General features: G+C 43.1%; 1 protein-coding gene across 1 annotated transcript; it reads right to left on the reverse strand.

The window, feature by feature from the left end:
• Positions 1 to 8,633: 8,633 nt before the first annotated feature.
• Positions 8,634 to 19,600, reverse strand: LOC129354040 (NACHT, LRR and PYD domains-containing protein 4C-like). Its single transcript, XM_055023525.1, is given in 17 exon segments — positions 8,634 to 8,884; positions 9,819 to 10,002; positions 10,074 to 10,190; positions 10,274 to 10,530; positions 11,530 to 11,744; positions 12,712 to 12,767; positions 12,848 to 13,305; positions 13,308 to 13,415; positions 13,481 to 13,530; positions 14,163 to 14,207; positions 14,209 to 14,334; positions 15,064 to 15,234; positions 15,307 to 15,546; positions 15,658 to 15,834; positions 15,992 to 16,678; positions 16,680 to 17,829; positions 19,512 to 19,600. Coding segments are annotated over 16 exon segments (4,266 nt in total). The 5' UTR covers positions 17,804 to 17,829; positions 19,512 to 19,600.
• Positions 19,601 to 23,698: the final 4,098 nt, after the last annotated feature.

The raw sequence follows: 23,698 nt of genomic DNA on the forward strand, positions 1-23,698 counted from the left end.
CTGGAGCGTACGCACCCCCCTCTCCCTCTCCCCCCCTCTCCCAGCGCCATCTTTACATCTCTACTCTTCAACCCAATTACTATGGGGGAAGAACACGCACATATACGCACATATATAAATAAAACGCGACCAGCAGCTTCCAAAGGAATATAGAGAGAATAATGATGTAACTCAAAATGATCTAAATGGAGCAGAAATAATAACTGATGAATGTTTTTTGTTCTGTAACTTGTGAAAATAGATTTTTTACTAGAAAATTTATAATGTTTCAAAAAAGAGAAAAAAAAACGAAGAAAATCCTGTCAGAAATCCTTTGTCACAGGAACAATCATGTGAAAGGAACAATACTCTGACACCTGATCCAGGTACCAGGTGACCGTATCCATAGTAACAAGAGCACACAAAGCAGGAAGTCCCTGAAGAATCATGAGATGAAAGGAAACAGATAAAAACTGCTTCCTGTTTTAAACAGGAACTGAAGACAAATATCAGCTTGAATTAAAGATATTAATACAAATAAAACAAAAACTCAAACAGTGAAGCAACAAGTTACATGATAACTATGAGTCATAATATTCCAAAGTGATTCAAATCAAATCGAGATGAAGAAGGCAGCGAGTCCATCCATCACTAATCAATAATGGATCAAGTTCATTCCTGATTGTTCAAACTCTCTCCTCCATGCCATGAAGCAGCTGATCTCCTCTGTAGCGTAACGTGTTCAGAGAAAAGCTGAGAGTGGAGCTGCTGCTAGTCTGGAGGATCCAGCTGAGGTGGAGAACCAAGAGAGAAAGACGTCCGTTTATCCTCGTTTCAACAAGATTCCCAGAGAAACTTTAGTCCGATTCATACAAGAAAGGCTGTTTTTGTCTTGATGGGAGGGAAACTGTAGAACCTGTCGACCCGGTTCTACTGGAACCAGAACATCTGGAACAGAACCTCCAGCTGCTGTGGTTCTGAGTCCAACCAGCCTGTTCCCTCCTGGCCTGTGGGGGCGCTGCACCAACAACCACTGGAGGAAACGACACTAAAACCTCTGAAGACGCTGAGAGCAACTTCCTGTTTCACCAGATGAACCAAGATGGAGGCGTCAGAGTTTAGTGGTTTCTCTTTAGTCTTTGGCTGAAGACCAGGAGCCATTTCTGCTGCTAGCGCTAGCGGCTAGGCTAACATGTTAGTGTTGGCTGGATTTACCCAGTGGATTATTGTACTAAGGAGAATCAGCGAATCAACCCACGAGTCTTACAGTAAGTATGAGATCACAGCGATTCATCACATGATCAGAACTCAGTGATCCGAGTGGATCCAGGAAACTCAGAGACCAGCTGAGAGTCCAGAGCCTGAAGGACGACAGGAAGGAGGCAGTCGCTCCGTTTCCTGTCCGTCTGCATCTTCCTGCTGCTCCTCATGGATCATTAAATCAGAGACGCTGCAGCTGACTCTGTTTCTGCTGCAGGGTATCAATAAAAGCGATCAGCTTCCACTTCATCGAGTTACTGCTCCAGAACGCTTCCTCATCCTGCCAGGGGTCAGAGGTCAGCTCAGCAGAACTTGTTCTGTGATCTATTTTCCACATTTCTTCATCTTTCACATGAAGCAAACAAACCTCTGGGTTTGTTCGCATCGTTTGCAGTTTTCTCTCAACCAATCAGCTTTCAGTCTTTATGTAAACATCTTCACTCGTTTCTCAACATGGAGGTGATGTGAACTTTACCTCCATGTTGTTTACAGAATGTCGTCTGTTTCCTTCTAACTTCCTGCTTTGCTGTGTTTTCAGAAATGGAGACTTTTTAATGATGGTTAAAAACATTTAAACATTTAACAGTTCAGACAATTAAAGTCGGATGCTTTTGTCAAAGTTCTTGTCGGTTTTTAACGTTTTAATCAAACAGATGTTTAAACTCAGTTTTTGATCTGTTTTCTGGTCGCTGCTTATTGATTTACTGCATATTAATGTTATTTATGTCACTTGTTCCATTTTTAAGAGTCATGAGTGATTTTAGGTTTGATATAAAACTCCTGAATCATTTTCACTCTATAGAAGCTGCAACATGCCGATAATCAAGGCATCGGGAATATGGTGAAAAATGTAACTTTTAGTTTGTGGCAAAAGAACCACCCACACTAACAGAACCAGAACCAGAACCAGGTCTGTTACGAGAGGCCTTCTGCATTCAGGAGACAGAAAAGAGGAATGCTTTGTTGTTTTGACTAGGCCAAAAGGCGACATAACTTTAACTCTGTTCTCTTCTCAGGGAGGTTTTAACAGAAGTTTTTACCTCTATTATATCTCCATATTTAACCTTCAACGTGTCAAGATGCAGACGTATTCACATCTCTGAAGCTTTTAGATGTTTATTTAGCGGTTTACATTTTTTCAGACCCTGTTCTTGTCGTCCTGCTGAGAACCGTAACGAACCCAACCACTTCCTGTCATGTGATCAGACAAAGGCAGATCTGCGTCCAGCCATTAAAGCCGTCCTGTTAACCAGACTGGTGAGAAAGAAGCTGAGCGCAGCAGAGGCGTCAGGCGACCACCACATCCCCTCACAGCCAGCGCTGCAGGAACCGCAGCAGAACCTTCTGACGCCCACGGCTGATCCACCGCGCGCAAACTCAGCCTGCACAGCTTATCCATGTCTGTACCAGCATCATCATCATCATCATCATCATCATCATCATCATCATCATCGTCTCACTGCTGGGCTGTGGTCTCACTGTTAGAGGTCAAACATCTTCATGTCTGCTGGAGGACAGAGAAACTCTGAGGTTTGTTGGATCCACTGAGCTTCACGGATCAGAACCAACAGAACTGAGCTGAGAGCTCAAAGCTTGTTCTGTCTTGTTCACATTCAGCCTGAAGGCGAAGCAGCGATCTGAGAAACTTTCCACCCCTGCTGTTCCACCGGAGGTTGATGAAGCATTTTTCTTGTGGGTGCAGCTCTTCCTGGAAGAATCCAATCGATTCTGCAAATACTCTCCAGTTAGCTGAAGGCCCAGTACCGACTGATAACATTGATACGTTTTAAGGTTTTATCTGATTGGCCAAAATCAATAAAGGTTAAGGAGAAAAACATGAGTTTCCCAGGTAAAGCATTTCCTGGATGATTTGGGAACCTCAGTGGCGTCGCGTTGGTGGGAAGCAACATCACTTCATCACTGCTGTTGCATTTTAATCATTTCTCAGATGTTTATTTTTTGTGTATAATTGTAAATGGAACACTCGTCTTTGTTTATCTCTGTGAATGTGTCGTCCCACTTTTTTATTTTTTATAAATAAAAAAGACCGGTCGTTTCTCATGTCCAGTATTTCAGTTGTTTGAATCTTTTCTTCCTCATAATGCTGCTGCGCCTGTGGAGGCGCAGCAGCAGATCTGATGGATTTATAGTGTTGTGTTATATTGGTTAATATCTAACTGTTGAAATCTGAATCTGAAGACAGGAGAGAGACGGAGGGAAGTAGAGAATATTCAACATGGAGGAAAAATACGATCAAGAAGTGATGTCAGCAGCAAAACGCTGAACTGGCCTGAGGTTAAAAGAGCTGACCTGATTCTTCCTCCTTCTTCTTTTGGCCCTTAAACAAAACGAGACGAAGGCCGTGGGAGGAAACGGGCGAGTTTTCCTGAATTCATTGTTTGAAAGCTTCAGATTTTTACAACAATATAGACAAAACAAAAATCTCAGGGATCTTACAGCTGAAAACAAAAGTTAATCTGACATTTTCATGTTCCAAAAATACTCACAAAATGATTTTCTAAAACCTCCTGTCATCACAGCCGGTTCATAACGTTTAACTTAACGGAAGGTTTAAAAGTTACCAAAGTATTCTAAAGAATTATAAATATAATTTACAGATTTGGCTCTAAACTAAGTATATTCAAACTGCCCAAAGGAAAGAAGTGATAGAACTTATGATGTGTAAAACGTCTCCACCCTGTTTCTGCTGGTTTAACTGATGCAAAGATTCAAATACGACATGCAAATATCTGCTTTGCCTTGTAAATTTTATCTGTCATAAAAACAGAACAACTGAAGAGCAGAAAGTTTCACTTCCAGTTTCTCCTTAAAGCTGCAGCATGCAATATTTAAAATGGAATATGTTTCTTACATATTTCATAAATCATCACCATGTGGCAGGAAATCTGTGACCAGTCCTCCTCCATTCAGCCGTGAATGCTAATGCTAGTTAGCATGGCCACAGATGATGGTGGATAAACGGTTTTACTGTAACACTGACCTATTTCTGATGCATCAGGACATTTAGCAGTGTGAACATGAGGGTTATTGACAGCATTAAGCCCTCCTTCTGGCTCTGATTGGTTGTTTCTGACTCAGAATTGGGACCAGTCTGACTGGACCGTTTGTTGAGGGAACCAGTCAGTGAATGCTCTGCTGTGGTGATGCTGCCTTGGAGCAACTGGAGCAACACCAGCTGTGACTGGACTGGGTTCAGATCTGCAGAATCTAAAGATACGACCAACAAGACGATGCTATTGTGTAGCAAACATATATAAATATATTCAGAGGTAATAAACTAGCCGATGGTGGTCATAATGTTATGAGGTTAGTGATTTGATGTCTGGCCCAGCAGAAGGACAGCATGGGGTTTCGGTGAGCGGGCTGCAGACGTTCAGACCGGGTCGTTTCTCATGTCCAGTATTTTCAGTTGTTTGAATCTTTCTTTCCTCATAATCTGCTCTAGTTCTCAGAACCGTGAAAAACCTCAGATGTTTGCAGACCCAACCACAACCACAATGCAACAGGGGCTTTTGTTGATGCACACATTGGCATGAATACCTGAGCAGATGTGTGTCTACATGTCTGAAAGCTGCAGTCACATGTTTGAGACGTCAGGAGGCAGAAACATGATCCGACCTGCAGTCTGAATGTTTTGGTTTCATGAAAGAGGAGTGAAGTATAAAGGTGAATTTCAGGCGTTCCTCCTGGATGTGCTCTTGGTCCAGTATCTGTTTTCCCACCTGGCAGTCGGGTAAACTCGGGTCGATCGGAGATTTGCAGCATTCGTTCGTCTGTCAGCTGCTGTTTTTCTCTTCAGCGCCTCAGTCTGACTCTTCCTGAGTCGCTGAACCAAACATGTAATCATGACGTAAACCCTCACATGCACAACTGATTTTACTGTGTGGCATCAAAACTCACAGCATCTGGTGAACAAAGACGTATTCAGGTAGAGTCCAGCAGAATTAGACAGTCTAATTCTTCCTGTTTAATGTTTGTGGCTGGACTTCCTGCTTCTCTGCCCCAGAAACAAAACCTCCTCCAGTCTGCAACAGTAATGGCTTCATGAAGGCCCCGTGTCTGCAGGGCAGTAACTTTAGAACTACAGCTTTTATTGCAACAACAAAAGGCTGGAAAAACTCTGCATTACAGGAAGTAGCTAGAAACCATGTGACCTGCTTAATGAGATAAAAACAGACCAGATCAGAAGAACGTTCTGCAGAATATGAGCAAAGAAAAGCTGGAAGATCTGAACCTGATCTGCAGAAATCAGACTTTCTGATGTGCAGCAGATCAACACCTAGAAACTAAACATGATGAAACAAGAGCAGGAAGACAAGCAGCTTTTATAGCTGAGTTTCTCATGCTTTCATTTCCAAAGTCATCATGGATTCTGTTGTCAGTGAAGCTGTGAGGTCAGAGTGACCCGTCCTCGACTTCTTTATTGAACTAAACCACCAAAACAATCAAATTCAGCACAAAACAGACGATTATAGTTGAAACTGCTGGATAAGAGAAAAAAAGGATAGTTTTTTTTTTTCTGCATTTATTTTGTTCAATTATTTGTATTTTGGCTCATTATTCTTCTTTAGCTTGTTTCAGTTCATTGTTTTAGTTCATTTGTTTCAGTTCATTTGTTTTAGTTCATTTGTTTCAGTTCATTTGTTTAGTTCATTTGTGTCTCTCTTCCTCTGCCCTCTCAGCTGCGTCTGGTTTTATAATCAGCACCAGTCCGGTCCATTGTTCATCGGTTCTGCAGAATCTAAAGATCCGGCCGTCTCTCCGTTGTTTGTTCCTCTTGGATAACCGGTTCCTGAATCTGCTCTCCACCTCTGGCCACCATCACTACTTCACCTTATGAAACCTTTTCTGACTGCTTCCAGTTTTATTGCTGCAGATCATGGCTTTGACTCATAAACATATTTTGAATTTGCTGATTTGACTGGACACAGATGAAGTTGCTTTGTCAGCTGTAGTTTCTAATTATTTAAATATTTCAGAATATATTAATGTCAAAGACCACAAAATGTTAGATTTGCATTTCTCCAAAGGTTTTGCAGAACAAACGGCTTCCTGTTTGCTCAGAGATTCGTTGCTCTTTAGCTGGTGGTTAAAGGAGAGTTCCTCCTTCGTTTCTGGACGTCGGTTGGAGGTAAAGAGAGAAGCAGAGCTCAGTGTTTGCTGAGCAGAACCAGCTGGAGCCAGACTGGAAATATACAAATAAACCATAAACAGAGACGTTATTAATAACCATCAGAGTCACATGTTGAAACTTTAACCTGTTTAGCAGGCTCCTGATTTGCTTAGAGATATTATATTTGCATAAAGGTTGTTATGCCGGTTATTTAACCTGTGGAAGCAGGAAGATTAAAAGATGGAAAACAGAAATAATCAGATCCCAGCAGCTGGTCAGGATGGAGGAACTGAGCTGAGATGAAGGCAGAAGCTTCAGATTAACATGAATACATGAATTTCTGTTGCAGATCTGCTGAATCTGCTGCTTTAATTTGACTTTCACAGTGTTAGTTTCAGTTCATCACATTTGCAGCGCAGTGGTCTGAACTTCAACCAGAGTGTCAGGAACCTCCTGGCCTTCATGTTCACACATTCACAGCTTTTGGTTTTTCTCTCTGATATCTGACTTAATGTGGTGAAATGAAATTATGTTATAATTATTTCACCAAAATGCAGCCAGATGAAGCTGCAGGAAATGATCCTCAGATTCAGACGTGAATCTGAAGCGTCTGAATCCATGTTGGTCAGATGAGGAAGTTTCTGTCATATTTTCAATCTACTTAATATTTTATGGTTGTAATTTCTGCTTCCTGTTTCTTCTCGGATCCATCCATGTTTCATGGAGTCTGTTGAGTGAAGTGATGATTGTCTCTGACAGCAGCTGGTTGTTTCTCCAGATGTTTGACGCTTCGTGTTTCGGTGTGTTTTTTTTCTCCAGCCTCGTTTGGAAACATTAAAGGAGACCAAATTAAGAGAAAATGAATTTATTAAAGTATACTGAAGAAATAACAACTGACACAAATACCTGAAATGAGAAACCAAAATAAGTTAATGACAAAAACCCATAACTAACCAGAAATGAGCAAATGCAAGACAAACCCCAACAAAACCTAAGAAACAAACCAAACCAAGTGGAGATCTGAGAGGAAAAGCCTCTCTTTGCTGCAGCTTTTAAAGCAGCAGAGCATTTATGAGGCCTGCAGCAGCAGCCCTGCCTCTTCTGCTCGAAACCGTCCCAGGACAAAGAGCAGAGACCCACTGCAGCAGCATCAGGTGTGAAACCTCAGAGCGGCTCTTCGTCTCTGAATGACGTGAGCAAAACTTTGAGTCAAACCTGAAACCGACTCAGTCAGGTATTGTTTCCCCGGCAAAGTGAAAACAGACGTTAGCACCACAAGCACACAGACCCGGTTCTCATGTCTGATGCTTGTTCACAATGTTTCACATCCATGATCATCAAATAATCAGAGGAAGATTTTAAACATCACAAAAACAGAAAATATGAACTAAACTCATCTTCACACAGATTAATACAGTTCTGTTGGCGTTTAAACTCAAATAAATGATTTTAATATGTTTTATTTCTCATGCTGCTTCTTAGACATTAGATTGGTCTCTACCTCCCTCTGGTGGACAGGAGGAGAACTGCAGGCAGCAGCTGATCAGGTTTATCAATATGTCCATTATTTTCTGTTCTGAGTTTCTCCAGATTCTCTGTCGATCTGGTGAATGTTTTTGACATTTATTATAATGTATTAATGTAAGTACAACTAAAAAGTGAAGTATTAAAGTTGAGGTGATTGAATTGATATTAACCTTCAATAAAAATAATGTTCATTTTGTCATCTTCTTGTTCTCTACGCAGAAAGTTTCAACCTGCTGAGATCAGATCCTGGATGGACCAGAAATGGTATTAATGTTGAACTTTTATGTTTTGCTTTCAGTTCTTTAACGATTTGTATTAAAGCTCTATTGTTGATCACCTGTCATTAAATCATCTGTTGAAGGAAGCAGCAAAATCATCAGCATTTATTTGATCATCTTCTGGTTTTTCTGCTGCTGATCGTCTGATTCGTCACACAGTGCAACACGAAACACGAAGAATCACTAAAATACTCTCAGAACGCAAAATCAACATGCGGGAATAAAATCATTGTTTCAATGTCCAGTTCTGTCCGGTTCTGTCTGGTTCTGTCTGGTTCTGTCCGGTTCTTCCTGGTTCTGTCCGGTTCTTCCTGGTTCTTCCTGGTTCTGTCCGGTTCTGTCTGGTTCTGTCCGTCACAGTAAGCCCAGTTCGCTGCTCAGATACGGGTCGTTGGCGCAGAGGGCAGAGGTCATTCTGGAGCTGGCCTCTGCTCCTTTCTTCCTCACCGTGTCAATCATCTCTCGGGCTTTTTCTGCTCTGGTTTGGTTCTGATCTGGTCCGCCTCAGCGTCTGATATCACCCTGCAGTGCTGCAGCTCGTCCAGCAGCTTGTCCAGAACCGGGTTGGACACGTGATCGATGAAGTCCGGCCGGACGCTTCTCAGCTTCTCCCCCGCTGACAAACTTTCTGCAAGCCGCAGTCGCCTTTGGTCTGCTGGTCCAGAGAGGCTGCAGACAGAAACGAGACGACAGGAAGCAGAAACATCTAGAATCATCCAGAAACATCTGGAATCATCCAGAAACATCTGGAATAATCTGTAATAATCTGGAATCACCTGGAATCATCCAAATGTCCAACTGTGATTTTCCAGTGGAATATAATATAATATGTCTTCATCTCTAAACATCAGAATGTGATGAAAAAGTTCTGAGTTTTCTGTCCCTCAGTTCAGAGAGTAAAACGGATCTGTTACGTAGATCTATTACACTCAGAGTGAATCTTTCCCATCTTCAATGTTGTTGATTACAGAGAATGAAAACCCAAAATGAAATGTTTCAGAACATCAGAATATTACATCAGATCAATGAAATATAATATCTTTAACATAAACATCAGCTGTTAACATTTCTAGGTCTGGGCTCCTTTTCCTTCCTGCATCAGTGCAGCATGACACGGACACCAGCCTCAGGTTCTGCTGAGGTTCTGGAAACCCAGTGTGTTCTGGCAGAACCTTCAGCTCATCTTCATCGTTGGTTACTTTGTCTCATCTTCCTCTAATTCTCCACAGACCCGATGAGGTTCTGGTCAGGGGAGTTTGCTGGCCTTTCAAAATAAAATGCTCCTCAGAATAAAAATCCCATTTTCTCTTTTAAAAGCATTTCTAACATGTTTTCACTGTGGAATCAATCATATTTATTCATGATGCTGCTTAGATAAAAACATTTGTTGTCAGAATTCAAACAAAGATCCAGAATAAATGATGACATGATTATCCTGCAAAGCCAGGTAAAGTCCAGCAGGGGGCAGACTTTCTGTGAAATCAAACAGTAGCAGCTGGATTTTCTTTTTCTCATTTCTTTTGTCTGAAGTATCACTTGATTAATCAGCACCAACAAACAGCTAACATGCATGAAACTGAGTTATTAAGATAAATCCAGATCCTTTCGTCCCGTTTCTCCTGCAGGCAGCTGAAGCTAACAGCAGGAAGTCTCTCCATTAAGCTGGCAGATGGTTTGCGTACCTGGCAGGTGCAGGGCGTAGTCCCAGACGTTTTCCTCTTCCGGACTCTGGACCGTCACCGTCACGTCCTCCGTTCTCGTCGGCAGCGTGATCTCAAACGTGGCGTGGTAATTTGGTCCGTAGTTCTCAAAGAACTGAGCCGCCTGCAAGAAGACGGGCGTCTTACTGGGTGTATTTCAGCTCCCAGTGAGCAGACGGCGGCTCTGAAACTGACTTTGGGTTGGATGGCGAGGCCCGCCGGGTCGCTGTGGAGGCGGTAGGTTTTCCCTTTGTGGAAGGAGCAGAAGGATGGAGCCTGGATGAACTTGGAGCCGTTGTGCTGCTCTTTCACCTTCAAGTCAGAACCATTTGTTAGTTTTAAAAGAAACAACCTGATCAGTTCATCCTCTTTAAAACATCGGGTTAAAGATTCACATCCTGCAGAGGAACGTTGCTGGGCAGCAGAATCACACTGAGGATGCTGAGCGGTCGCTGCAGCCGTCTCAGGAACAGCAGAACTTGGCCCCGAATCGGCTTGGTCAGGAACCTCTTGATCCGGTCCAACACGACGCCGAAGCCAGAAAGCTGCGAGACGCTCACCACCACGTGGGTTTCTGTGACCCTCAGTGACGGAACGACGCTCATCCCATCATCAGTGATGTGGCCGACCGAGAGGCAGGCAGGCAGCAGGGCTGGGGGGAAGCACAGGTCCATTAGAGAGGAACCGGAGGAACCGGGGAACCGGGGGAATCGTAGGAACCGGAGGAACTGGAGGAACCATAGGAACCATAGGAACCAGAGGAACCATAGGAACCAGAGGAACCAGAGGAACTGGGGGAATCGTAGGAACCAGAGGAACTGGAGGAACCGGGGAATCGTAGGAACCGGAGGAACTGGAGGAACCATAGGAACCAGAGGAACCATAGGAACCAGAGGAACCAGAGGAACCGGGGGAATCGTAGGAACCGGAGGAACTGGAGGAACTGGAGGAACCAGAGGAACCGGGGGAATCGTAGGAACCGGAGGAACTGGAGGAACTGGAGGAACTGGAGGAACCGGGGGAATCGTAGGAACCGGAGGAACTGGAGGAACCATAGGAACCATAGGAACCAGAGGAACCATAGGAACCAGAGGAACCAGGAACTGGGGGAATCGTAGGAACCAGAGGAACTGGAGGAACCGGGGGAATCGTAGGAACCGGAGGAACTGGAGGAACCATAGGAACCAGAGGAACCATAGGAACCAGAGGAACCAGAGGAACCGGGGGAATCGTAGGAACCGGAGGAACTGGAGGAACTGGAGGAACCAGAGGAACCGGGGAATCGTAGGAACCGAGGAACTGGAGGAACTGGAGGAACTGGAGGAACCGGGGAATCGTAGGAACCGGAGGAACTGGAGGAACCAGAGGAACCAGAGGAACCGGAGGAACTGGAGGAACCAGAGGAACCATAGGAACCAGAGGAACCATAGGAACCAGAGGAACCAGAGGAACCGGGGAATCGTAGGAACCGGAGGAACTGGAGGAACTGGAGGAACTGGAGGAACCAGAGGAACCGGGGGAATCGTAGGAACCGGAGGAACTGGAGGAACCAGAGGAACCAGAGGAACCGGAGGAACTGGAGGAACCAGAGGAACCATAGGAACCAGAGGAACCATAGGAACCAGAGGAACCAGAGGAACCAGAGGTTTACCTGCTTCAGGCTGACAGTGTGGCAGCTGCAGCTCTCTGATACAGTCCTGACGACATTCGATGCTGAACAAAGGTCCGCCTGGCAGTTTGTTCGCTGTCTGAAGCAGCTTCTCATCCCAGATTTGAGTCTTGTAGGTCAGCTTCGCCTCCCGGGTCACTCCGAACACCAGACCAGTCAGAGAACATCGGAACAGACCTGAACCAGGAAACTGGAAGCTGAAAAAGATCCATCCATCAACTCCAAGGAACAGAACATTTCCTGATGTTTCCTTCATCCAAAACATCAACTATGTTAACTAGATTCAGCGTCAGCATTAAGGAAAGAAAGGTTAGATTAAGATGATTCAATTTAATCAGTTGAATTATTTCTCCAACTGATTAAATGGTTTCTGACCTGGTAACTAATCAAAGAAGCAGTGAACATTTAGTCATTGTGTCTCTGTAATCTCATGTTCTTCAAAAGGAGTAAAACTGTCTTAGTGGATGGTTCACACATTTATGGTGAGTTTTCACAGGTTGCCTTGTAAAACTTGATGAAGTCTCTAAACCTGGATCAGCTGGTTCAGGATGGGGCATTCAGACATTGGCTCTTAGAATCCAGGAAAATCTTCTCCAATAAACCAGCGAGACGATTCTCTGTGAGTTCTGGGTCGGGTCTCGCTCTGCAGGCGAGGAGTCCAAGTGTTGAGGGAACAGCTGACACCTCCATGTTTAAATCCCTCATGAAGGATCCATGACAGACCCTCTGCTAGACCCCTCTGATTGGTTGGTAAGTGATGCAGTCAACCTGACAATGTGTTTCATCCTGCACCGTCCGGGGTCGAAGGTCACAATCCTGTGTGTCGACTTCAGCTCAGCCTTCAACACCATCTGGGTCAGGGTTAGGGTTAGGAAGACGCCTGGTTCCAGACATTCATGTTAAATCTAACATGCCTGAAGGTTTAACAGACATGCATGTCAGACCAGAAAACAATCTCATTCATTTGGAGGTAAAATCTCATTTATGGGAGCTAAAAAAACCAAAGCCAGTATTAATAACCCTGGACTCCTTCTGACCTGATCACAGCATCGGCTGCTGTTACAGCACTTAAAATGAGCTTTGGGTCAAAAACATCTTTGATTACCAAATCAAAATTTGGTAAAAGATCTAACATAAGGAAACCTTATGAAGTGGTTGTCTCACCTGTAAGAGACGCCGATCCTCTCTCTGCTCACCTCAGGTGTGAAGCTCACAGGAACCTTGAACACAAGAATGTCGAAGTGAAGAAACTTCTCAGCTGCTCGGCTGCAGTTCAGGTTCAGTAACAAGAATCACTCACATGTTCTGTTTCCAGTTTGTCAGCAGGCAGCAGAGTCAAAGAAAAGGCCTGAACAGTGAACGCTGGGTAAACAGGCTCCGTGAACGTTGAGTGGAAGGTGTGAAGCAGAGTTCTTGTGTCACCAGACAGCCAGTAAAAACACAGAATCCCAGCTGGCCAGTCCAGAAACAGTCCAACTCTCATGGGTCGGGGTCGGGCCACGAATCCTTGGTCATCAATAAATGTGATCGGAACGTAGACCTCCTGATGTCCGTGGCGAAACGTGAAGCCATGCAGTAAATAGTTATGCAACATCCACGTCTTATTGCTCCAGTCCATCTGAAAGTTGCATCCTTTCCTCTTAACCTCCTGAAAGGCAACGCCCAGGTTTTTGACTGAAGTTCCCTCCACCTCCCAGTAATGGCGTCCAGTCAGAGCTTCTCTGCACATCACCTGACCCTCATATTTAAACCTTTCTGGTGATCAGGATACTTCTGCTTTTCCTCCGTCAAACGAACTGTTCTGTTACTCTCAGACAGGATCAGGTATTTATTGGCAGTATTGATGTCAAAGGTCAAATCGCAGGCGTCTGAAAAAGAAATAACCAGTTACAGAGACAAACAGCAACATTTTATTGAGCACAATAAGCCTTACATTTGTTCAGAAGCTGTGGGTTGATCCAGTACTCTTCATTATGCTCCACACTGACAAGACAAGAGCAAGAGGAAAAACTCAAAAGAGGAAGTTGTGAATTATATTCTATTGTAAAATGTCAGTTTCTGCAGATGGTGCTTGACTGCAGAGGTTAGTGGGGAATCTGTCATTTTGAGAAAGTCCCATCATGCTGTCATCAAGCTTTTCAGTGATGTTTGAGCTAAGTGCTCTGAGGTCATTATTATGATTTAGCCATCTGGAGATGTACAGTAGGACACTGGCCAACACATCACTGCTGCAGCTGCAGTTCTGCTTTAGCTTTGACTTATGTAGCATTTCATAGTCTAGTGTGCAACCAGACTCCATTAAACTATATTAAGACTGGAATAAACTGTATTAATTTAGCCATCTATGTAGCATGACCTTCAGTCTTTGATTTGGTTGAATTTTAGACATTCCTACAACAGCTTATGGTATATTGTTCCATTCATGACTCTATCAGTATAAAGAGTATAAAGTGCTAACCTTATTTAAACAATCATCACTGATTCCCAACTGAATTTAAAGATTTCTTCTTTGTCAGTGAGTGAAATGGAAGACTGTATTTCAGAGGTAGACAGATAAAAGGATTATTCCACAGAAAATGTGAAGCTCTAATAAACATTTCTGTTAAAGGACTGACTTGAGTTTCTCCAGTCTGCATTTCGGGTCCTCCAGTCTCTCCAGGCATCTTGACTCCAAGCTGTCCCGGATGGTTGTAGCTCACGTCCAGCTCTGTTAGACAGAGAGGGTTGGACTTCAGAGCCGAGGCCAAAGAGGCACATCCTTCCTGTGAGATCCCACAGCATGACAACCTGCAGAGAGGAAATCCCAAACACAAAACGAGATTAAATCTCTGCCTATGTGAGAAACTCTGAGGATAAAATGAGCAATAAAATGTCCTTCCTGCCTGAGACTGCTGCAGCAAGTCCCCAAAACCCTTCTGAAGAAATATAATACAATATATTATATGGCAAATTACAGTGTAATATATTAAGCAATGATTTTATGAGATTTATTATTTATATTTTCTAATATATTGCAATTTAAGCATAGATCATCTATGTTTATTATGGATAAATGTGTTGCTATGTACTATATTTTTACCTGTAGTTTATATGCTACTCCATACTGCAATGCATAGTGCAGTAAGTGTTTTATACATATAACAAAATGTAATAACTGATTAATATAACAATTAGAACACCCTGGAAGTCTCCCACCTCTTTGTGATACCGCCCTGGGCAACTGCCCTTATCATCCATATCTACTTTATTGTCTCAGACCAAACATGTCTGAATATTCGCAGGTTTCCAGGTTTTATATTCAGGAAGTGAAACAAACCATTGTGTTGGGTTTCTTTGAATCTATCGAAACAGAAGCTCCAGGTTTGCCTTTTCTAAACGTCTCTGCAAACATCAACGACCAACAGCTGCTGTGTGATCAAGAAATCTTCCATGTCCTGGCAGCCTGAGCAATGGGGAATTACACCACAAAGATAAAATGTGTTCTGTTCTTTGTGATGAGTAAAGAGGAATGATCACCTGAGAGACTCCAACCGACAGTTTGAATCACCCAGTCCACCGGAGAGCAGCTGCACTCCCAGATCCTGGATCTGGTTGTTACTCAGATCCAGTTTTCTCAGCTGGGTGTTGGACCTGAGAGCCGCGGCAAACACCTGACAGCATCCACTTCTCAGATTACAGCTCTTCATCCTGCAATCAGAGGAAATATGTGAGCATAATGTTAACAGGAGATAAATACCTCTTCCATGATCTTCAGGTTACCCAAAGTCCTTCAGTTTACAGAGAGGCCCAATCAATCCAGTGGAAATCAGAGTCAATGGTTCGTCAATAAAATCTTCATATTTTTCCTTCTTCTCATGTTCTGACAAATTTCCAGAGTAATTCTTAACATAACTGTAAGTACAGTTTGTCAGGTCCAAAGTTGTCAAGTTGGATTGTTCGACCTGAAGCACGGTGGCAAGTTGGCGACGCCTCATGAAGTCCAGCGAGAAACCAGACAATCTGTGAGAAAACAAACCCTGTAAGTAATTCATACTTAATGAATATTAATGAATAATTAATACTAAATGAATTAAATCATTGAAATCAGACTAAACAGTTCGTAGGACTGACCTGAGGGTCTGCAGTTTGCACACAGGGCTCTCCAGCACCACAAAGAGCTCAAAAGGAAGCGGCGTCTGTATGGTATGAGTTCCATGCAGACACAGTTCCTGTAAGCTTGACTCTTCTGACTGAAGAACGGACAGCAGTATGTGGAGGTTAAAGTCTTGCACATGTCTGCTCTTGAGTCTGTGGGATTTATACACAACAAATAATGGGATTAATAAAACTCATAACCAGAAACAGGCATTATGAACGAGAGTTTATACCAAGTTTAGTGCAATAATTATACATGAATTCTTGTTGTGTTCATGTCCTTTGATTGAATCTATCTGTTGATACTCACACGGCTTTCCTGCAGTTTCCTACTAGCTGGAGAAGCTTCTCAGTCCCAGAATCCAATATGCAGCATCTGGTCAGATCGAGCTCTTCAATCACTTCACCAGACATCTGCAGCAGGGTTGACAGCACTGAGCAGTCAATGGTTGACAGCCTCACTCCTAATTTCAGGTACTTCCCAACGTCATCCTGAAATTCTCTTTCTTTGAGCTCAAACTTGCAAAGGAAAAGATTAATGCACCTCTCTGTCGGGATGTTATCGGCATGAAAATTCCTTATATAAGCTTTTAAACTGTCAGTAGTGTCCGAGCTTCTCTCCGTCTGGGGAAGCAAACTTTGGATCATTTCTTGATTTGACCTCAGTGAGAGTCCAAGGAAGAAACAGAGAAACAGGTCTAACTGACCCTTCTCACTCTGCAAGGCTTTATCTACCACCTTTTTCTGCAGCTCCAGGAAGCTCGTATCTGCAGGGTCAACTCCCAGGAAGGACCTCAGAGGATGAAGGTTGTTCGTCTTGCAGCAGTGCAACACGTAAAAAGCAGATAGAAACTCCTGAAAGCTCAAATGCACAAAACTGAACATCTTCTTCTGGTACAGACCAAATTCCTGCTTCAGGATTTCTGAGCAAAGCCCACAAAACAAAGAAGCGTCATCAGCATCAATGCCACACTCTGTGAGGTCTTCCTCATAAAATGATGTTTCCTTTATGAAGCTGCTCAAAGGCCAGTTTGGATAGTTTCAACAGTAAACCAGTGCTATGAAGATTTGAAACTCTCTTTTGGGATTCTTTCCTGGAACTCTTTGACTCATATTTCTGTGTTGTTCTTTTGGTTTGGATCAGGATGTAATAGATGTACAACTCAGTCATTGTGGTGATTCTTCGGTCACTCCATCCCTTCTTAAATACCTCAGCAATAATCCAACAGAAGACAGGGATATGTCCCATTAAGTGGAAGCTTATCATCCCTCTGAGAGCCGACAGCAGTTCTTCAGCCTTCTGGACAGAACTCAGTCTCTTTCGGAAGTAGTTGTTCTTTTCTTGGTCTGTGAATCCCTGCACTTCTGTCACCTGGTCAATGTATTTCCAGGGAATCTGGGAGGCTGCAGCAGGTCTGGATGTAATCCACAGCAAAGCATCATGCAGTAAACTGCCTCTGATCAGGTTGATCAGCAGCACATCAAGTCTTGTTTTCTGATTGATATCACTCGTACTCATGGCTTCTTTAAAGTCCAGTGGATATCGGTTTTCATCCAGGCCATCAAGGATGAACAGAATTTTCTCGTTAATTAGCTGTTTTGCATCTTTGAGTGGTTTGAGCTCAGGATAGAAGTAAAGGAGGAGCTGCAGCAGACTGTGTTCCCCATCTTTAATCATGTTCAGCTCTCTGAAGGGGAGGACGAAGATTAAATCAATGTGCTGATTGGATTTGCCCTCTGCCCAGTTTAGAGAAAAGTTTTGGACGGCAAAGGTTTTCCCGATACCAGCAATGCCTTTTGTCATCACTCTTTGGATTTCTTTACATTGTGTTGATGGTTGTTGGAAACGCCTTTTTCCTGGTTTAAAAATGTCCAGACTGTTGATCTGCTCATAGTCTGACTCCATATATGGTGACTTGTCATCAGGGAGCTTGAAGTGATGCAGAATCTCATGTTGGATGCAGCCTTGTTGGTCAGCCTGTTGCACAATGAAGAGCTTTGTGTAAACATCCTGGAGTTTGGTCCGACTCTCTGAAGTTCCCTCGTATGTCCAGCTCATTTTTTTCTGAAGATTGGCTTTAAGATTTTGTTTAATGATGTCCATTAGTTTGTCGTGTTCCATGTCTGCAGGTCTTTCTCCACTCTGCTCTGTTTTAGGAAAGAAAACTATTAGTCTTAACCTCCTAAAACTGCAAATAAAACAAGAAAGCATTCAAATATTGTACAGTGATAAAATATCCAAAGGTGTACAGTAAAGCTCAGTAGCTGCTTCTGTTCTCCACATTACAGAATGTTATAGAACCAGATGAACAGAACCCACAGTTTCTGTTTTACAATTATACAGGAAGTCGGCTTGATGTAGCAACAAATGAAGAAATCATGTCAGAATGTTTCACTGCCTTCTTTTCTCTTCATTACTGAGAACATTGTTAATTAAAGCCTGGTATAAAAAACATTCTCATTATGACAGCCTTCATTTACACTTTCCTGCTTTAATAAACTAGAATAATACTAAATCAGGCATCACTGCTGAATATTGTTTCATATTAACATTAAAAAATACAAACTTACTCCTCATGTTCTGCTTAATCAAAGTGTTCAGTAAACTTTAGATCTGGTTGATCCCCTGCAGAACCAGAACCTGCATGTTTCAGACCCGGGGCCACCAAACTGGCAACCCCCAGAAATACATTTGATCATTTCCTAATATTTACTTAAGAACAAATACATAGAATAAATTTATATATTTTTTAAAAACTTATTTATTTTATCAATGATTAAAAGCCACATTATTTGATGCAGTGCATATTAGCATTATTTACTAGTGGTGGTTACTAGTAAATGCAGTAGTGGCAATACGATCAATATGTTACCACTACGTAAATAAATGTAGCACTACATTTATTTATTTATTTATTTATGTTATAGTTTTTCGTTTTGTCCCTTTGGGCCACATATTCCTCGGGGTCACATCACTATGATTCTAAATTCAGAAATATCTCTGGACCCCCTGGGGTTTCCACCCCACTCTGGGAACTTCTTCTTTAGGCCAGGATGCCAAAGTCCAGCCTGTAGAGCTAATATCTGACACTGACCCTCATCAGGCTGCATCCAGCAGTCAGTCTCTAATGACACTTTCATTGGATCAGTTTGGAGACGGGATGCATCTAAATCCAGGACTCCACAATCCCGGTCCTCTGCTACCCGGGATTGTGGAGCCATGGCTGGGGTAAGTGGTTCGGATGGAGGGCCTGGTTCTACGAGAGGCTGCTCTCCCAGTTCTGTTACCCGGGACTCTGAACCAGAGTGTCTCTGGTTCAGATGTTCCTCTGGTTCTGAATCCCTGAATCCGTTTAACGTCTCATTATCTGCAGAACCTGGTGAGACACTATGGAGGAAATTCAGTCATTCATTCAGCTGTTCATGTTGTGTGATGATCTAATAAGTTGCAGAGTTTAACAGTAAAGCTCTCCATCTGCACATTACTTCTGTTTGTTCCATTATAGCTAAACTTTTCTCTGACATGTTCCACTTTTATGAAACATCATTGAGTTTTCTCTAAGCAATAAGGTTTACATGAAAAGTTAATTATTTAGTTTAACTCAGACACGTTTCAATTCACATTTGAGGCAGTGTGCTCTGGTTCCTGTCTGACACGCTCGTGCCTCACGTCTGCAGAAAATATTCCCACATAAGCTTTAAAATGACAAAATGACTGGAAACTGAACTGAAGCTGAAGATTTCTGACTGTTAATGAAACAAAAAGGACAAAAAGGTTTTTGTTGATTTTCTCAACTCTGAGTGAGAACAAAATCAGATGATTTACTCACCGGATGATTTTCATTCCATCAACATGTGAATCCTTCAGTTTCAAAATCTGAACATATTGAGAGAGAAGCAGTCGTTGGCAGCAGCTCAGACTTCCTGTTGCAGTTCACTTCCTGTTAGACTTTGACCTCTCAGACTGTCAGGGTGGAGAAACAAACTTCATCACATTTATAAACCAACCATGCAAGTCATCACTGAATGCTTTCTGGTCATTCATTACATGCAGAGATAAGTTGCATTTTATTAAATATGTTTACTTGAGTCATTTTTAGAAAACTTTACCTTTATGTGCCGTTTAGTGTTCATGCAGATTCTTTGTTTTTTTTGTTTTTGAGGATTATTTGTGTGGTGAACTCTAATATTAACATGTGTAATATTTCTTCTCCAAGATGATCAACAAATCACAGTCTAGTTTAAAAAACGATTTAAATAAATTGTTTTATTTTGTATGAAAAATTTATTTTTTCACAGACAGGAATTAAAATCTGACTTCAAATCTTTCATTTATGTTTAAACTAATGTTCATTCATACTTCATCCTCTCTGCCAGAGAGTCTGGACTCAGCGCCTCGATGTGCTTCAAGCCAGTCGTCACCAGACCAACAACTGGAAGATTTTATATTTTCCTGTGTGGAGGATGAAAATCAGGCTGTTAGGATCCTGGGTGGTGTGTGTGTATATGTGTGTGAGTGAGTGTGTGAGTGTGTGAGTGTGTGTGTGAGTGTGTGTGTGTGAGTGTGTGAGTGTGTGTGTGAGTGTGTGTGAGTGAGTGTGTGTGTGTGTGTGTGAGTGTGTGTGTGAGTGTGTGTGTGTGTGTGTGTGTGTGTGTGAGTGTGTGAGTGTGTGTGTGAGTGTGTGTGTGTGAGTGTGTGTGTGTGTGTGTGAGTGTGTGTGAGTGAGTGTGTGAGTGTGTGTGTGTGAGTGTGTGAGTGTGTGTGTGAGTGTGTGTGTGAGTGTGTGTGAGTGTGTGTGTGTGTAAATTACTGCAGGGTTCATTTTATTGTCACTTCTGGGTGTTTTTGAGGTTTATTCACTAAACATTCTGCTTTTCTGATATTTAAAATCTTAAAATAACCAGAAAGGCTTTAAGCATTCACATCTTTATATGAAAATATACAGATTTAAAACCCATAGCCAATGAATCTTCAGAAATCTTATGGTTACATCAACATTTTATTTAATTTGAAACCAGAAGCTTCTCTGCAGAAATCTGGTCCACAGCTGCTGGGAAGTTTGAGTGTTTCCAGAGCAGCATTGAAGGTTTTTCTTTCTGTGTCTTAATGGACCTGGAGAGCTAATGTCTCACACACTGAGATGTGTGTGAGAGCATCTAAGTGTGAGAGCAGCTCTGCTGCTGGGCTGATCGTCCATAGAGGAAATATTTTTAGCTCCACCCTCTGATCCAGTTCCAGTAAAGAACTTTCTGTTTGTCGGTTTGTTTTCCACTTCCAGCAGAACAGGCTGTCTGCAGGTAGGAGCATCTGCATGCAGTTTACTCAGCAATAAATGTGTCTTTCTGTGACATATGGTGCTGTGATAAATGTTCTGTGTGCAAAGTTGGACTCCAGTTTCTGCAGTTTGTTTTCAGAGCTGTCAGTTTGCCAGGAGTCCAGCTGTCAGCTGATCCGGTTCGCTGCAGGATCAGAACTCAGAGCTGAAGCAAAACCAACAAAAACTCTGATTTGAATGTTTGATGATTCTAAGTTTATTGTTCTGACTTGAATGTTTTCAGCTGAAGAAATTAGTTTCCCAATCTGTGGTTTTAAGTTTATGTTCCTGGTTTTACGTCCTTGTTTACAGTAGTTGGTTCTGCTGTGGGAACAATGGGTTGGACTTCAGACTTTGTTTTTCTCGCTTGCTGACTGAAGCTTTTGTTGCTGAGCTGCTCTGGCTTTGGTTCAAACCTGCATGAAAGAGAAAGTGTCAGAGATTCAGTCATGGGAAAATATCCTCAGTCTTCATGTTTACATGTTGCTTGTTGCCTGTTGCTTGTTGCCTGTTTGCTTGTTGCTTGTTGCCTGTTGCTTGTTGCTTGTTGCCTGTTGCTTGTTGCTTGTTGCCTGTTGCTTGTTGCTTGTTGCCTGTTGCTTGTTGCCTGTTGCTTGTTGCTTGTTGCCTGTTGCTTGTTGCTTGTTGCCTGTTGCTTGTTGCTTGTTGCCTGTTGCTTGTTGCCTGTTGCTTGTTGCTTGTTGCCTGTTGCTTGTTGCTTGTTGCCTGTTGCTTGTTGCCTGTTGCTTGTTGCCTGTTGCTTGTTGCCTGTTGCTTGTTGCCTGTTGCCTGTTGCTTGTTGCCTGTTGCCTGTTGCTTGTTGCTTGTTGCCTGTTGCTTGTTGCCTGTTGCCTGTTGCCTGTTGCTTGTTGCTTGTTGCTTGTTGCCTGTTGCTTGTTGCTTGTTGCCTGTTGCTTGTTGCCTGTTGCTTGTTGCCTGTTGCTTGTTGCCTGTTGCTTGTTGCTTGTTGCCTGTTGCTTGTTGCCTGTTGCCTGTTGCTTGTTGCCTGTTGCCTGTTGCTTGTTGCCTGTTGCTTGTTGCCTGTTGCCTGTTTGCTTGTTGCTTGTTGCTTGTTGCCTGTTGCTTGTTGCCTGTTGCCTGTTGCTTGTTGCTTGTTGCCTGTTGCTTGTTGCTTGTTGCCTGTTGCTTGTTGCCTGTTGCCTGTTGCCTGTTGCTTGTTGCTTGTTGCTTGTTGCCTGTTGCTTGTTGCCTGTTGCCTGTTGCTTGTTGCTTGTTGCCTGTTGCTTGTTGCTTGTTGCCTGTTGCTTGTTGCCTGTTGCCTGTTGCTTGTCTCCAGGTTTAAATTTGTGTTTCTACCTGCATGTTGTCTGACAGGTTGGACAGTTTTATTTTTTCGGACTTTTTATCAGGAGATTCTGCTTCTCACGCTGTTTGCAGATTTATGTTAAACTCTTCTCAGCTTTTAATGATTTTATCTTGTTTGAAATATATTCATGTTTGTGAACTTTTATGTTTCATTTTTCTTTTTGCTGAGATCTCCTTCATTCTATCTTGAAAAACAGGAAATACATTTTCTTGCACAATTATTTTTTCTCTTCGTCTTTACTGGCAGTTTTGACTTTACATAAGTGAAGGAAATAGCTTCCACTAGATGGCGCTGTTGTCACTGAACAGCAGTGATAACGAATCATTATTCATGTTTTTTCACTGGAACATAAAGGAAGTCAGAATTAACACAAAGAATTATTTTTTATTTTTCTACTTATTATCAGTAAATCTGCTGAATCCCAGATTAAATCCTGGGTGAAGTGAGTCATGTTGAGAAGAATCAGCTGGGATTGTTTCATGTAACTGTGGAAACCTAACGGAGGGTGAGTGAGGTGACCTTTGGCCTTTGACGACCACTGGAAGAATAAACTAAATCCAAAATACCAAGCAGGACAGATGAGCAGAAGGCAAAGGCTCAAATCTGGGGAAAAAACCTTGAGACATGGGCAAACGGCAAGACGAGACACTGCAGGGAACGAGACACAGCAGGGAACGAGACACTGCAGGGAACGAGACACAGCAGGGAACGAGACACTGCAGGGAACGAGACACAGCAGGGAACGAGACACTGCAGGGAACGAGACACAGCAGGGAACGAGACACTGCAGGGAACGAGACACAGCAGGGACCGAGACACAGCAGGGAACGAGACACTGCAGGAAACGAGACACAGCAGGGAACGAGACACATCAGGGAACAAGACACAGCAGGGAACGAGACACTGCAGGGAACGAGACACAGCAGGAACGAGACACATCAGGGAACGAGACACAGCAGGGAACGAGACAATGCAGGGAACGAGACACATCAGGGAACGAGACACTGCAGGGAACGAGACACAGCAGGGAACGAGACACAGCAGGGAACGAGACACTGCAGGGAACGAGACACAGCAGGGAACGAGACACTGCAGGGAACGAGACACAGCAGGGAACGAGACACTGCAGGGAACGAGACACAGCAGGGAACGAGACACTGCAGGAACGAGACACAGCAGGGACCGAGACACAGCAGGGAACGAGTCACTGCAGGAAACGAGACACAGCAGGGAACGAGACACATCAGGGAACAAGACACAGCAGGGAACGAGACACTGCAGGGAACGAGACACTGCAGGGAACGAGACACAGCAGGGAACGAGACACATCAGGGAACGAGACACAGCAGGGAACGAGACACAGCAGGGAACGAGA

Source organism: Poeciliopsis prolifica, unplaced genomic scaffold, assembly GCF_027474105.1.
Source record: "Poeciliopsis prolifica strain line A6 unplaced genomic scaffold, Auburn_PproV2 SCAFFOLD102, whole genome shotgun sequence".
NCBI lineage: Eukaryota > Metazoa > Chordata > Actinopteri > Cyprinodontiformes > Poeciliidae > Poeciliopsis > Poeciliopsis prolifica.